General features: G+C 41.5%; 1 protein-coding gene across 1 annotated transcript in view; it reads left to right on the top strand.

Moving 5' to 3' along the window:
* yes1 (YES proto-oncogene 1, Src family tyrosine kinase) overlaps positions 1-16,796 on the top strand; it is a 68,403-nt gene that overhangs the window by 14,978 nt on the left and 36,629 nt on the right. Inside the window, exon 2 of the mRNA XM_072255858.1 lies at positions 13,574-13,846. Within this exon, the coding sequence (XP_072111959.1) occupies positions 13,582-13,846 (265 nt within the window). The 5' untranslated portion in view covers positions 13,574-13,581. The remainder of the gene's footprint in view (positions 1-13,573; positions 13,847-16,796) is intronic.

The raw sequence follows: 16,796 nt of genomic DNA, 5'->3' as shown, positions 1-16,796 counted from the left end.
TGTCAAGGCCTGGTTAGGAATAGTCAGCATGATCTTGTGTGCGGGCGATCCTATCTGAACTCCAGGTGTTTTCAAAGAGGCAATTAAGGGGATGGATGAGGGTAGGGCAGTTTATGTCTACATGCAAGGCCTTTGACAAAGTCCTACATGGCAGGCTGATTTCAAAGATTAGGTTTCATTTGATTCAGGAGAAGCTAGTAAAGTGGGTTCAGAATTGGTTTAATGATAGGAAGCAGAGAGTGATGGTTGAAGATTGATTCTTTGACTGGAGGCCTATCAATAGTGGAGTGCCCTGGGGGTCAGTGCTGGGGCCTGTTATTCATTATTTGTTTAAATGATTTGGATATAAATGTAAATGACATGGTTACCCAGTTTGATTATGCTAAATTAGGGGATCTTGTTGATAGTGAAGCAGGTTACAATGAATTTTAAAGGGATTTTAATCAGGTGTTTTGGTGTACAGAACAGTACAGGCTCTTTGGTCGACAAGGTTGTGCCGACCTTTTGACCTACTCTAGGATCAATCTAACCTTTCCCTCCCACATAGCCCTTTTTTCTTCCACCCGTGTGCCTGAGTATCTTAAATGTCCTGAACGTATCCACCTTAACCACAATCTCTGGCAATTCCATGCATTTACCACTCAGTGTATTTTTAAAAAATATCTATGACATCTCCCCATCTATGACATCTCCCCATATATTATTCCAATCACTTTAAAAGTATGTCTGATCACCCTGGAAAACAAGCACTGGCCATCCACTCTATAGTACATCTTATCATCTAAAACATCTCCATTAGTCTCTTCATCTTCCTTTGCTCCAAAAAAAGAAAGCCGGAGCTCGCTCAACCTTGCCTCATAAGACATGTTCTCTATCCAGGCAGCATCTTGGTAAAACTCCTCTGCACCCTCTCTAAAGCTTCCACATCTTTCCTCTAATGAGGCAACCAGAAGTGAACGCAGTAATTCAGGTGTGGTCTAACCAGAATTTTGTATCCTGTCCAGAGTTTTCATTCTGCCAATGTTATTCAAATAATATTAACTGATCTAATCCCATTTTCTTGCTATTGGATCATAGCCTAATTCTTTACAGCATGTGTAATGTGTATTTGCCGCACTTTCAGGTTGTACATTCCAAACTCCATGTTCATTTTGTTGAAAATTCTTAGATATCCTTATACTTATTCCTTTATTGTTGGCATTTGGTAAAAAGAAATCGAACTAACCATCCACTGTCAAGATGTGCCAACTTGATATTTAATTTAGAGGATGTAAATCTGGCAGTCCTCAACATGGACACCAGCCCTCATTAATCTTGTGGCACCATGTCAAGTATAAGCATCATCGACTCACCCACAGCTGAAAAATTCTTACTTCTGAATGTTGAAGAGAAACATCAAAATAGCAAGGTTACAGAATAGAAACTGGGCAGAAGACAACATACATCGGTATGTCCACAGCAACTTTGGTATTCCATCATAATCTGTGGCCTCCTGGTGTATCATATTCAATATACCAATGAGCCAGGGAAACAACCTTTGTTATCTGAAGAGCATTTGGAAAAGAAGAATAAATATATCTAAAACTGAGGAGTCAAAACTGTTGAATTTGATGCAATTAGCAGCATCTATTTTGCAACTAAACAATCCCATAACCAATGGGTTTTTCTTTCATATACAGCTGGGATCAGAGAGGATGCACAATCCTCTTATGTGGCACCTTGTCAAATCTTTTTGGAAATCTAAACACACGAGATCTGCAAATTCTCTTTGATCAATTTTCCCTGTCACATCCTTGAAGGTTTCAAGCAAATTTAACAAATATGATTGCCTTATTGACTCATTTCAATGTTCACCTTTCCTAAATTAATTACTTCCTCTTTGACAGTTAACTCAATCATCTTACTAGCAGTAGCATGCTTTGGAATGTGAGAGGAAACTGGAGCCCACAAACGAAACCCACAGGCTCACAGATGTTCCATAACTCTGCCACTGTGGGGAATAATAAAATAAGGTGAAAGGGTTTTGGATGTTTATTTTTTAATGTCTTGTGCATTAATATATTGTAGAAAAGAGCAAATTTTAGATTTCCAAATGTTCATTTTCCAAAAGATTCAATGTTACAGAGAATTGTATATTTCGTTAACGTAACACATTAAGTGATAGACCACTGTTCAAATAAAAACTTGATTACTTTGTAGGTATATAGCTCAGTGCCTGATTAAACAAAATAAACAGGTGCTAATGATCAATGACATAATAAGGTGGATGAACTAAACTGATTAGCTGAAACAAAAACAGGTGTGGAAGGAATCAAACTGGGCAAAGACAAAGGACAAACAAACTAAAGAGTGAAAGTGTGGCAAATGTGATAGGTTAAACTTCAAATCATCAATTCTTACACCATGGCAAGAGTGAGTATAGCAACAAGACATAGGTGGTCATCCTGCATCAGCAAGGTCTCCCAAGCAAAAATTTTGCAGCAGACAGGAGTTTCAAGGTGGACTGTCCAAGCTCTTCAGAAGAAGCATAAAGAAACAGGCAAGGTTGAAGTCGCTGGCCTTGGAAACTGAGTGTAGCAGATGAGAGATACATCAAACTGATGTCCCTTCTAAATCAAAGAAGTCCAGCATTGCTATCATCTCACAGAAAGCACTTGAACCCAAGTACGCCCCTCTACAGTCCAGGAAAGTCTTGTCAGAAGTGGCCTTCAGGGAAGAGTGTCTGCCAAAAAGCTATTCCTTCGAAGTGGAAACAAATCCAAGAGACTTGCCTACGCATAAAATATTCAAGGTGGCGCCGGAGGTTATCATTAATGTTCTGTGGCCATTTTCCAAAAATTCTTTTAAGTATACCTCTTTTGAACTGCACTCACTGCAATCTGCAGCATGTAATTCTGCTTTAAGCAACAGACTTCTAAATCAAATGAATAATCTTCAGATTTCACAATCAACTGAAGGACTTGACAGGCACAGCACCTTTAAGAGATGGAGAGCTCATCGAAAGCGAGGCTGGGGGGTGGCAAGGGAACTCCAAGCCAGGTTGAAATGCAGAGGGATGAGGCCTCCTCTACCCAGCATCTTGTTGGCAAATGTGCAGTAGCTGGACAACAAGATTAAGGACCTTGGGGCAAGACTGCTGTGTCGAAGAGAACTGAGAGTCTGTTGTTGTCTATTATATGCTTGATTGAAATGTGGCTTTCTCCGGGTATGCCAGATACAGCAATCAGACCCAAAGGCTTCTTGATTTACCGAATGGACTGAACTGCTGAGTTGGGAAAGGCAAAAGGAGGAGGTGTGTGTTTTATGATAAACCCTTGTTTGGTACTCCAATGTGGCAATTTTGTCAAACTCATGTTCCCCCGACCTCAAACTCCTAATGGTCAAATGCTGTCCATTCTATTTACCTAAGGAGTTCTCCATTATCCTGACCGTAGTTTACATACCACCAGTAGCCAACTACAATCAAATGCTCTGATACTGCATGATGCAGTCTCCAAACAAGAAGCAGCCCATCCCGACGCATTTCAATTCATAGTCAGACACTACAGCTAAGCTTGTCTGAAGAAAGCCCTGTCCAATTACTATCAGCATTTAACCTGTAGCACCAGAGGTCCCAACATATGACCGTTGTTATACTAAAATCAGAAATGTCTCAAATTGTTCCTTGCCCAGACTGCATTTTGGTAAATTGGATCACTTGGTTGTCCTCCTACCTGCATATAGGCACAGGATAAAGAGCAAAGCTCTAGGGATTAGGACAAGGAGGTGGTCATGAGATGCAGAGGAGTGGCTATGGGATTGCTTCCAATCATTGGACTGGGCCATGTTCAAGGATCATTCAGCGATCTGAATGAATACACCGTGGTTGTAATAGACTTCATTAATACAGCTTTAACAAGTATGTCCCCACTGAATCATTCAGAGTTGACCCCACTCAGAAGCCCTGGATGAACCATGAGATCTGAAATCTGCTGAGAACCAAATCAGAGGCATTAAAGTCTGGTGATCAAGAAAGTTACAGGAGGACCAGGAATGATCTCTGGAAAACCATCTCACGGCCAAAGTGGAAATTCGAGACCAAAATTGAATCAACAAAGGATGCTCGACAATTGTGTTGTGGCTTGAATACTATCACCTCTTTGAAGTTAAATCAAGCAATATGGGAGACAGCAAGGCTTCGCTTCCGTATGAGCTTAATGCCTTCTATGTTCAATTTGACTGATCAAAGTAATGGGAGGAGTGTCATGAATAAAGCAGATGAGCTTAGAACATGGATCAGCACTTGGAGCTATGATGTTGTGCCCATTACAGAGACTTGGATGGTGCAGGGACAGGAATGGCTACTTCAAGTGCCAGGCTTTAAATGTTTCAGAAAGGATAGGGAGGGAGGCAAAAGAGGTGGGGGCACAGAACTGTTGAACTGTTGTTGAGATAGTATCATGGCTGCAGAAAAGGAGGAAGTCATGGAGGAGTTGTCCACGGATTCTCTGTGGGTGGAAGTGGGGAATAAGAAGGGGTCAATAACTCCACTGGGTGTTTTTTATAGACCACCCAATAGTAACAGGGACATCGAAGAGCAGATAGGGAGACAAATTCTGAAAAGAAGTAGTAATAACAGGGTTGTTGGATTTTAATTTTCCAAATATTGATTAGCATCTCCCTACAGTGAGGGGTTTAGATGGGGTAGAGTTTGTTAGGTGTGTTCAGGAAGGTTTCTTAACACAATATGTAGATAAGCCTACAAGAGGAAAGAGACTGTACTTGATCTGATATTGGGAAATGAACCTGGTCAGGTGTCAGGTCTCTCAGTGGGAGAGCATTTTGGAGATAGTGATCACAATTCTGTCTCCTTTACCATAGCATTAGGTAGGGATAGGAACGGACAAGTTAGGGAAACGTTTAAATGGAGTAAGGCTATCAGGCAGGAACTTGGAAGCATAATTTGGAAACAGATGTTCTCAGGGAAACGTACCGAAGAAATGTGGCAAATGTTCAGGGGATACTTATGTGGGGTTCTGAGTAGGTACGTTCCAATGAGACATGGAAAGGATGGTAGGGTACAAGATCTGTGGTGCACAAAGGCTGTTGTAAATCTAGTCAAGAAGAAAAGAAGAGCTTACGAAAGGCTAAAAAACTAGGTAATGATATGAATCTAAAAGATTATAAGGCTAGCAGGAAGGAGCTTAAAGAATGAAATTAGGAGAGCCAGAAGGGGCCACGAGAAGGCCTTGGCGGACAGGATTAAGGAAACCCCCAAGTCTACAAGTATGTGAAGAGCAAGAGGATAAGACATGAGAGAATAGGACCAATCAAATGTGACAATGGAAAAGTGTGTATGGAACTAGAGGAAATAGCGGAGGTACTTAATGAATACTTTGCTTCAGTATTCACCACGGAAAATGATCTTGGCGATTGTAGGGATGACTTGCAGCGGACTAAAAAGCTTGGGAATGTAGATATTAAGAAAGAGGATGTGCTAGAGCTTTTGGAAAGCATCAAGTTGGATAAGTCACCGGGACTGGATGTACCCCAAGCTACTGTAGAAAGCGAGGGAGCAGATTGCTGAGCTTCTGGCAATGATCTTTGCATCATTAATGAGGACAGGAGAGGTTTCGGAGGAATGGAGAGATGCGGATGTTGTTCCCTTATTCAAGAAAGGGAGTAGAGATAACCCATGAAATTATAGGCCAGTGAGTCTTACTTCAGTGGTTGGTAAGTTGATGGAGAAGATCCTGAGAAGCAGGATTTATGAACATTTGGAGAGGCATAATATGATTAGGAATAGTCAGCATGGCTTTGTCAAAGGCAGGTCGTGCCTTACGAGCCTGATTGAATTTTTTGAGGATGTGACTGACCACATTGATGAAGGTAGAGCAGTAGATGTAGTATATATGGATTTTAGCAAGGCATTTGATAAGGTACCCCATGCAAGGCTTATTGAGAAAGTAAGGAGGCATGGGATCTAACGGGACATTGCTTTGTAGATCCAGAACTGGCTTGCCCACAGAAGGCAAAGAGTGGTTGTAGATGGGTCATATTCTTCATGGAAGCCAGTGACCAGTGGTGTGCCTCAGGGATCTGTTCTGGGACCCCTACTCTTTGTGATTTTTGTAAATGACCTGAATGAGGAAGTGGAGGGATGGGTTAGTAAATTTGCTGATGACACAAAGGTTGGGGGGTGGGGGTTGTGGATAGTGTGGAGGGCTGTCAGAGGTTGCAACGGGACATTGATAGGATGCAAAACCGGGCTGAGAAGTGGCAGATGGAGTTCAACCCAGATAAGTGTGAAGTGGTTCATTTTGGTAGGTCAAACATGATTGCAGAATATAGTATTAATGGTAAGACTCTTGGCAAATCCATAGGACACTCAAAGCTGCTACGCAGGTATATGGTGCATTGGCCTTCGTCAATCATGGGATTGAGTTTAAGAGCCAAGAAGTAATATTGCAGCTATATAGGACCCTGGTCAGACCCCACTTGGAGTACTGTGCTCAATTCTGGTTGCCTCACTATAGGAAGGACGTGGAAAGCATAGAAAGGGTGCAGAGGAGACTTACAAGAATGATGCCTGGATTGGGGAGCATGCCTTATGAGAATAGGTCGATTGAACTCAGCCTTTTCTCCTTGGAGTGACGGAGGATGAGAGGTGACTTGATAGAAGTGTACAAGATAATGAGAGGCATTGATCGTGTGGATAGTCAGAGGCTTTTCCCCAGGGCTGAAATGGCTAGGAGAGGGTATAGTTTTAAGGTGCTTGGAAGTAGGTACAAAGATGTCGGGGGTAATTTTTTATACAGAGATGAGTGCGTGGAATAGGCTGCCGGCGACGGTGATGGATGTGGAAACAATAGGGTCTTTTAAGAGACTTCTGGATGGCTACATAGAGCTTAGAAAAATAGAGGGCTGTGGGTAAAGCCTAGGTAGTTCTAAGGTAGGGACATGTTCAGCACAACTTTGTGGGCCGAAGGGCCTGTATTGTACTGTGTGTTTTCTATGTTTCTGTGGAAACAACATGAACTCTCATGTCCTTTGATGATCCTCTGATTTCAGTCTCTGAAGCCAACATGTGAGCTGCCTTCAGGAGGGTGAACCCACGATAAGCATCCAGCTCAGACGGGTTACCTGACCACGTACTAAAGACTTATGTTGATCAACTGGCTGATGTGTTCACTCAGGTGGTTAACTGCTTGCTTCGGCAGTGTGTGGTACCTGCTGCTTCAAGCAGGCTTCAATTATACGAGTGCCCAAGAAGAGCCTGGTGACCTACCTCAGTTACTATCGCCCAATAGCACTTGCCTTCACAGTGGATAAATCTGGATTTTTCTTTATCAACTACATTTGAGCTTTCAATATCATCCCCACAAAATTAATTGATAAGCTCCAAGACCTTGTCCTCAAGAAGTCTTTTGAGAGGTTGATGATAAAACATATCAACTCCTGCCTGAGAAGCAACTTGGATCCGTTCCAATTTACCTACAGTAGCAACAGGTCCACTGCAGACCCCAATGGATGTCATTTCATTGGTTCACTCAACCCTGGACCATCTGGACAACTGGGGAGTAACTTAATGGCCTAATTCTGCTTCTAGTTCTTATGGTCTTAAAGGATATAGCTAGAGGGCAGGTGTTTGGAGTTGAGTGCATTACGGGATCAGCCATGATGGAATGATTGAGTAGACTCAATAGGCTGAATGGCCTAATTCTGCTCCTATGTCTTACGGTCTTATGGGTTGGAAATACCAATGCCCTTGAATGGAAAATCCTACTAAAATTAGATTGATTAGATTAGACCAGCAACTTTGATGTGTGTTGCTTGATTAGATTAGATTCAGCTTAATTGTCATTGTGCCGAGTACAGATACAAAGCCAATGAAATGCAATTAGCATCTGATCAGAAATGCAAAGAATAGTGCTATTTACAAAATAACTGCAAATAAAAAGTAAGTGCTACAACACACAAATATAGAGGTACTGAGACAGTACAGTATGGGTGCAATACTGCTTAGCACTGTGATGTGAGGTTCAGCAGGGTCACAGCCTCAGGGAAGAAGCCCTTCCTGTGCCTGCTGGTGCGGGAGCAGAGGCTCCTGTAACGCCTACCAGATGGGAGGAAAGTAAAAAGTCCATGGTTAGGGTGAGATGCATCCTTGATAATGCTTTTCACCCTGCCCAGGCAGCGTTTATGGTAGCCGTTCTCAGTAGTTGGGAATTGGGTGCAGATAATCCGCTGGGCAGTTTTCACCACACGATGGAGTGCTTTGCGGTCTGATACGGGACAATTGCCACACCACACTGAGATGCAGTTGGTGAGTATGCTCTCAATGGTACAGCGGTAAAAGTCCGTCAGTATCTTGGGACAGAGGTGAGTTTTCTTGATTCTCCGTAGGAAATAAAGGCGCTGTTGCACCTTTTTGATCAGGATGAAGGAGTTCAGGGACAAGGTGAGATCCTCGGAAATGTGGACACCAAGGAATTTGAAGCTTGATACACGCTCCACTACAGCTCCGTTGATGTAGATGGGGACGTGAGTGTGGCTCCTGGCATGCCTGAAGTCCACAATGATCTCCTTGGTCTTCTGAGTGTTAAGGGCCAGGTTGTTGTTGGCACACCACGCGGCCAGGTGCTGGACCTCGTCCCTGTAGGCCGTCTCGTCATCCACTCTGATCAGGCCAACCACCATGGTGTTGTCTGCGAACTTGTTTATGGAGTTAGAACCATGTACAGGAATGCAATCATAGGTGAAAAGGGAGTACAGAAAAGGGCTCAGCACACAGCCTTGAGGCACGCCGATGTTCAGGGTGAGAGTGGAGGAGGAGAGGTTGTCTCCTCCCTGTCCATCACGGGTAAAGCCCTCCCAATTATTGAACATATCTACATGAAACACTGTCACAACAATCCATCATCAAGGACCCCCACCATCCAGAGCATGCTCTTTTCTCACTGCTGCCATCAGGAAGAAGGTACAAGAGCCTCAGGACTTGTACCACCAGTTTTAGGAACAGTTATCACCCCTCAACCAGGCTCTTGAACAAAGGGGATAACCTTTCTCTGCTTCACTTGTGCCCCATCATTAAAATGTTCCCACAACCAATGGACTCACTTTCACGGCCTCTTCATTTCATGTTCTTGATACTTAGTGCTTATTTATTTTTATTATTGTATCTTCATTTTGCATTTGCACAGTTTGTTGTCTTCTGCACTCTGTTGAAAACCTTAGTTTGACAGTCATTAATTGATTCTGTTATAGCTCCTATTCTCGATTTATTGAGTATGCCCGCAAGAAAACAGATCTTAGGGTTGTATGTGGTGATATATATGCACTTTGATAATATTTATTTTAAGCATTGAAAACACAAGGACTAGGGTGCTGAACAATGGCAGCAAATGCTCTGGAATAACGGGTCAAAATTTGAAATTTTTTGCTCAAACAGAAGGCAGTTTGTCGATATAAGAGCTGAAAAGTGCTACATGGATGAATGTCTGCAGCCGACAGTGAGGCACGACAAAGATTTTGGGCTGTATTTCTGCCAAGGAAGTTGGTGATCTGGTCAGAATTAATGGAATCCTCAATGCTAAGAAGTACAAGTAGATACTTATCCATCACGCTATACAATCAGGGAGGCATTTGATTGGTCCTAACTTCATTCTGCAGGAGGACAATGACCCCAAACAACATCCAGGGTCACAAAAAAACTTGCTCAGCAAAAAGAAGACCAAGGAGTTCCGCAACAGATGGTATGACCTCCACAGGGCCCTGATCGCAACATTATCAAGGCTGTCGGGAGTTACCTAGAGAGACAAGCAAATGAGACAGCCGAAGTCTGCAGAAGAACTGTGGCAAGTTCTCCAAGGTGCTTGGAACAACTCAGCTGATTTTCTTAAAAAACTGCATTTTCATATAAAATCTAAGAGAATTGATGCAGTTTTAAAGTCAAAGAGTTATCACACCAAATACTGATTTGATTTAGTTTTTTACCATTTACTGCTATTTATAGTAATTTTTTAACATTTAGAAACTTTTCATTTTTAGAAGCATTGTCATTTTACAGAATTTTTTTACATGTGGCCAAGACTTTTACACAGTAGTGTATGTCTTGAAAATATTCTAATTGTAATACTAAACTGCTAGAGAACTGCTCCATACAGTTGCAAGCTATCAACAAGCTGGTGTATTGAAATATCTCCAATTATGATCTACTAACTGAAAGTAAGATGTATGCAATTGTCACCGATTAATCTGCTCTCCGTTATCAGCAGAGTAAGGGTTGGGGGTCTTGCCTGCTGTCAAGTGGCACATATTTATAACCTGTTCAGTGGTGGTTCCATCAGAGTGAATTGATTCTTAGCCTCATTAGTCTTTGTCCAAAATTAGGATTAAAGAGAAGCGGAGGTAGGGAAGAGTAGCCATTTTGGAGCAGTCATTGTGTTGAGATTGAGGTGCTGTTTTTAAAAGATAAAAAGCTGAACTTCTGTCTCAAGAGGCTTCAGCAAGGAAACTGAGTGGTGGAAGTTAAGGTTTTCTGCTCTCCTCTGTAGTGTTGGAGTTTTTGAGGTAGCAATTACAATAGTCAAGTGCTGCTCCTGCAGTGTTTACGAGTAAAGGGAAGCATCCAATGTCCCTGCTACTCTGCCTGTGGGAAGTATGTCCAGGATCAGTTCTTAACAGTTCATGGCTGGAGCTGTAACTTCAAGTCAAGTCAATTTTGTTGAAGAGAAATTATGTTTTCCCAATTTATTGGTGTACTTTGAAACAGTGATGTGATGTGAATAAAGGGAAACCACTGGCTATACTAAGCCTCTCCGCAGGCATTCTTAAATGGTACTGTGGAAAATAAAACCTAATGGTACAGGCAGTAACATATTTGTGATAGAAGGTTGGATGGCAAATAGGAAACAGTGAACATTAATGGGTCTTTATCTGGTTGACAAACTGTAACAACTTCCAGATTCTATGTTGTAAGTGGTGTGCTATAGGGATTGGTGCTGGGGCCTCTACATCATTTGTAAATGGCTGATAAAGGTGCCAAAGATATAGTTGCTAAATTTGCTGATGACGCAAGGATAGGTAAGAACGTACGTTGTGAAGCAATGAAGATCGTACATAAATTGAGTGAGAAAAGTTCTGGCAAATTGGGTATATGTGGGAAAATGTGAACTTGTCAGTTTTCTCAGGAAACAGGATTGAACCAAATGCGGTACCAAGAGACTCAGTAAAACTAAGGTTAATGGTCATTAAGGAGAAAACTTTGATTTGTCATAAGGACAATGCTAGAAGTTATAATTTGAAAAGCTATAGAAGCCTTTTAACTGAATGAGAAAGTACTGAATTCTGGCGTGTGATTTGCAAAAGTTCATTATTCAGTTATGGAAATAAGTTAGGAAAACTATTACAATCCGGTTGTGTATTGATTGGTAGGGGAACTGAATGCAAAACAAGGGAGATTATGCTTCATTTATGAAGGACATTAATGAGACCACATCTGAAGTATTGTAAATGTTTATTTAAGGCAAGATATTAATGCATTGGAAACATTTCAGAGAGATGTTTTTCAATGAATATCTGACATAGATCCTTGATCTCACTAGGAAAGATTGGAGTGGTGAGGCTGTTCTCTGGTGTGTGGAAGAGTGAGTTGGGCCTTATAGGAAACAAAAAATTTGGGTCGCCTTTATTGCGTGGATGTGAGAATGTTTTTTTCCTTGAGAGAATTTAGACTAGTGACCACTGGTTATATTGAATATCATTCATTTTATCTGAGTCTTTGGAACTATCCTTAAAGGGTCATAGAAGCAGAATCTTTTAAAAGGGAATCTTTCAAGGAGGAATTGAAAGGTTACTCTATGTACAGGAATGCAAAATTGAGGTTGCACATAAGATTAATTATAGCCTTATTAAATGATGGTACAAATGGGAGCAGTCAAGTTGTCTGCTTTTGCTCATAATCCATCTGTTTGTGTAATATTTCAGATAGAGTACATAGCACAAAATAAGATAAAAGTAAATGAAAAACAATTTAAATCAGTACTGATGAGAAGGGGGTCACAGACCTGGAATTTAGTTTTTAGCTGAACTGAGTTTTTCTAATATTTTCTGTAGTTGTAACATGAAGGGAAGTGTGAACCAATCATCTCAACCCAGGTGCCACTATAATAATTTCTCAGGATGGTGTCCATTATTCCAATCATCTCCATCAACAACCTTCTGTTATAAATGCAGAAAAGTGATTGTGTCTGATTGGACAGTGTTCTATTGCATTCACAACTGCTCTTAGTGAAGCAGCCCATGCCTACATGCAGATGCAAGTATAAACCTGACAGGTAATATGCAAAACAAATGGCAGGCAATGAGGTTTCATTACTAATTACTCGAAGCATTATAACTGAGTGCAGAATAGGGGCTGTCAAAGCACAGAACAGCTATGACAGCTAATAAACCACCAGGCTCACCCCGTTGGGATTTGCCATTAGAGCCATTAAGTGTATGAATGATTTTGATAATCATGCATTCATTTCATACCTGTTTCTTTCAAAATGGTTTAAAGTTTTTATTTACAAGGTTTTCACCTGAAACATTTACAATTCCTTTCGCACCACCATTCCACCCTCCACCCACCCCCCCACCCCACAAATGCTGCTGGGCTTGTGTTGAGATCCACCTGCAGATTGTTTGTTTCTTCTGTAATCCAAGTCCTTTCATTGAATTTACTGTAAAGTGTTACATCTTGAAATGCATCTGAATTAACATGCTGTTTTGGCCTGTTAGGTTTCTGCAGGAATCAAGATTCCTGAGAATGGGTCGAAGAAATATCGAAATCCATTGCAAGAGATTTCTTTAGTTTTATTTCCTTTTAATTCTTTATTCCTTAAAAATGATTTAGGTTTAAGTCCTGATGCAGCTTTATAAAGCAAATTCTTTGCTGATGGGATAATCTGATTGGACATTGTCTCATCATACCATTTGATTTTCTAATTTAAATTCTCATGTGAAGAAAAGTACTTCTACATTAAGACTTCACATGTGGATTCTCTACTACCCTGCAAAAGCACAAGGCTTGTGCAAAAATATTCACAACACTAAAAACATATTCCTTTCTTCTTAAAACACTAAATATCTGTACAGAAAAAGATTCTTCAAAATTTGGCCAGGTGATTATGCTCTACTAAGCGTATTCTTCAACTTGTTGACCTAAACCTCAGTCACCAGCTGTATTCTCACTGTTGTTCACTCTTGCTATGGTTATCATTGTTGCTTTTTTTGAAGATCACTTGTGTCCATGCTTGATAACCTTCATTTTGAGAGTTGATCCTCAGTTTTTCCATCTTCAGGGTTAGTGGGGGGCATGGGGAGGTAACTGGGAGAAAAGCATGACAAATAATTCCTTTGTTGTCTGGCGTACAACTCTTTAGCCCAAATCCAGTTAATCTCGTCGAAGGATCTCATTCTGTTTTTGTAACCATGTATAAGCACAGATGCACTGTTTATACCCTGCTGTTATATGCTTTGTTTTATTTCATGTTTAAAGCCAGTTTAATTTTTACAGTTACAGTTACTTACAGTTCTCTCCTGTTTGCAGCTTCAGTTATGGGTTGCATAAAGAGCAAGGAGGACAAAGAGCCAGCTATGAAGTATAAACCAGGCGACGCTGCTGGAACTGTTGCTGCAAATATTACTCAGTATGGTCCTGATCCCACCCAAATGACACAATCACCAGCATTAAAGGGACAATCTGGGAACTTCAACAAACATTCCATAACACCGTTTGGTGGATCAGCTGGAATGGCACCATTTGGAGGTGCTTCTTCATCATTTACTGTTGTTCCCACCCAATACACAAGCGGTGTTACAGGTGAGTAGCAGCACCAGCCTTAGAGTATACAGTCTCCTCTTCCATATTGATTCTAAATGTCCAACTGTTGTGGATCTTTACATTGCAGGAATAATTTAAGACCTAATTTTTTATACCTATCTTCTAAAGTTACCTTGAGATGTATCACTTTGACAAGGTCTTATATGAGAGATTGGTTAAGGAGGTTCAGTCACTTGGCATTCAGGATGGGGTAGTAAATTGGATTAGATGTTGGCTTTGCAGGAGAAGCCAGAGAGTAGTTGTAGATGGTTGCCGTTCTGACTGGAGACCTGTGGCAAGTCGTGTGTAGCAAGGATCAGTGCCGGGTTCATTGTTATTTGTCATTCATACCAATGACCTGGATGATAATGAAAACTGCGGATGATAATGTAAATTTGCGGATGATACCAAGATTGGGGGTGTAGTGGGGGACAAGGAAAGCTATCAAAGCTTGCAGAGGGATTTGTTCAGCTTGAAAAAAGGACAGAGAAATTGCAGGTGGAATTTCATGCAGACAAGTGTGAGATGTGGCATTTTGGGTGGACAAACCAGAGTACGACTTAAACAGTGATGATAGGGCATCTAGGACTGCAGTAGAACAGAGGGATCTGGGATACACATCTATTATTCCTTGAAAGTAGCGTCACCGGTAGATAGGACCTTCATAAGTCAAAGTACGGCAGTACTTATTGTGTACAGGAGTTAGAATGTTATATTGAAGTTATACAAAATGTTCGTGAGACCTAGTTTGGAGTATTATGTGCAGTTTTGGTTACTACATACAGGAAAGATATCAATAAAATTGAAAGAGCACAGAAAAAAAATTACAAGGATGTTGCCAAGACCTGAGTTATAGGAAAGGTTGAATAGGTTAGGACTTCATTTCCTGAAAATGAGTGCAGGGGAAAGACTGAAGATTTGATAGAGGTATGCAAAATTATGAGGGGTATAGATAAGGTTTATGTAAGCAGACTTTTTCCACCAAACTTAGGTGAAACCAGAACTAGAGGTCATAAGTGACTCCAGCCTATCTCATCTTTAGTAAGTAGAGGTGACTCTGGTGGTCTCACTTCAAAGGTCTTGCTTGACTGCAACTGCTTCAGGCTAAGCTTGCCTTACCACAACTTTCACACTCCTTCCTCTTTGTCCTATAGAAAACAATAAAAATCTGATTAAATTTTAGTAATGCAGAGTCTGTGAAACTCCATGACAGTTTCATCAGGGACAGTTGGCTGTTGATATCAGGGATGTACGTGCAGTACTCCTGGCTAATATTGACACAAGTACCGCTTCTCTCAGACAACAGAAAGGCTGGTGCTAGTTGATTTTGGGTGTCCTGGCTCATGTTGTGTAGTTGTTGTTTGTTGTTCGTCCATCGTATGTCGATGAGGACCTTGACACCATTATTGATGGTGTTGAGACTAGCGCATGATTGGATTTAAGTGAGGGAGAGTTGCGCAGCGTCAGCCTCACTCTCTCTTCCCAATTCCCATCTGGATCCAGTGGCAAGACAGAGTCGAGATGGCTGGAGATGGGACTAGGCGCAGTGGATGACCAGGACGTCTTCTGTATCTTGTCCTGCTCTACACGTTTCACGACGCTTGCAGAGACCGCCTTCTTGACCGTTGGACCTTCCATTGGTCTCATCGGCTCAATCCGCCGGAGTCTGTCTTCACATTGCTGGGATAGACAACTCCCTATCTCACCGAGGGTTTGAGACCCGTCGGCTACCCTCACCTGGTTTAGCCGGCTTGTCGAAGCCGTTGCCTGGGGTGTGGCCGCTGTCACATGCAAACAGCTACGGGGAACCACAGGTGAGAGCTGAGTGCCAGGTGGGGACCAAAGGTGGACTAACCGCCTTGAAAAGGACGCGACATGTTACCCCACCAGAGGTGCTACCCCTCCCTGACACCCCATACACCCCAGTAGTACTAAAGCTGTGTTAGCAGCCAGATGTTTGCTGCCTCATGGCAGTGCAAATACCAGTGATGTCATTTGGGATTATATCTCTGGCAGATCATACAGTTGCTGCTACATTTTTTGCTATGGTCGAGAATCTCTCATTTTCAATTATACCAGTCAGCCTTTATAGTTTTTAAAGTCTGTTCCGCCACAGATGTATCATTCTGTAATTGTGCTAGTTCATAAAAGAAATTGGAAAGAATAGGCAGCCTGATCACACTCGAGTGCTATGTGGCCATAATGATGTGCTGTTGCTTCCTTAGCAAAAGAGTCAGTTCATTTGTTCCCTCTAGTTATTTCATCTTTCCTGTTAATATGAGCCGCATAGTTTATAACAGCAATTGCAGTAACTATTTAAAGCAGGAAAAGGTCCATAGTTAAAAGGTTCACTATGTTTTATTGGAGTTCTGAAGCAGTGAAAAACCCATGTAATTTTCATAATTGTCCGTTATCATGTGCTATTCCTAAGGCATAATAAGATTCAGTACATTGGCTACAAGGATGCGGGCTTTTGTTAAGGCAAAACGGTTCAGCTGCGAGAGCAGAACAGGAGAGAAGGTAGCTGCGCCACCTCAGCTGTTACATGATATGCACACACCGCATATGCACCAAAATATTCCACTAATTTTTCTTTCAGTATCATCAGGAGGAAAGGTCTTCAATGGAGAAAAAATTACATGCCTGCTTATGTTGGGTGGCATTTTACAACAGGCAGAATGAAGATCATACAAATTCTTAAGTACAGTTCAGGAATGGATTATTTAAAGTAAACTGTGTATTCTATGGTGGAGTTTGGAAAACTGTTATCAAAGTTGCCTTGACTCGAGCACATCTTTGAGCCCAGTGGCAAGGCTGTCAGCAAGCAAAAATATACCCCTTGTGGGCATCCCCATGTTTACCCCTACCGATTCCATCATCCCATTTCCATGTTTCTTAGGTCAAAGAACTCTAAAACCCATACATTTAGAATAGTATTATCCAATCAACT

The sequence above is a fragment of the Mobula birostris genome, chromosome 1 (assembly GCF_030028105.1).
Source record: "Mobula birostris isolate sMobBir1 chromosome 1, sMobBir1.hap1, whole genome shotgun sequence".
NCBI lineage: Eukaryota > Metazoa > Chordata > Chondrichthyes > Myliobatiformes > Myliobatidae > Mobula > Mobula birostris.
Note: the sequence above shows the minus strand (reverse complement) of the source record. Positions and strands in the feature narration are given on the sequence as shown.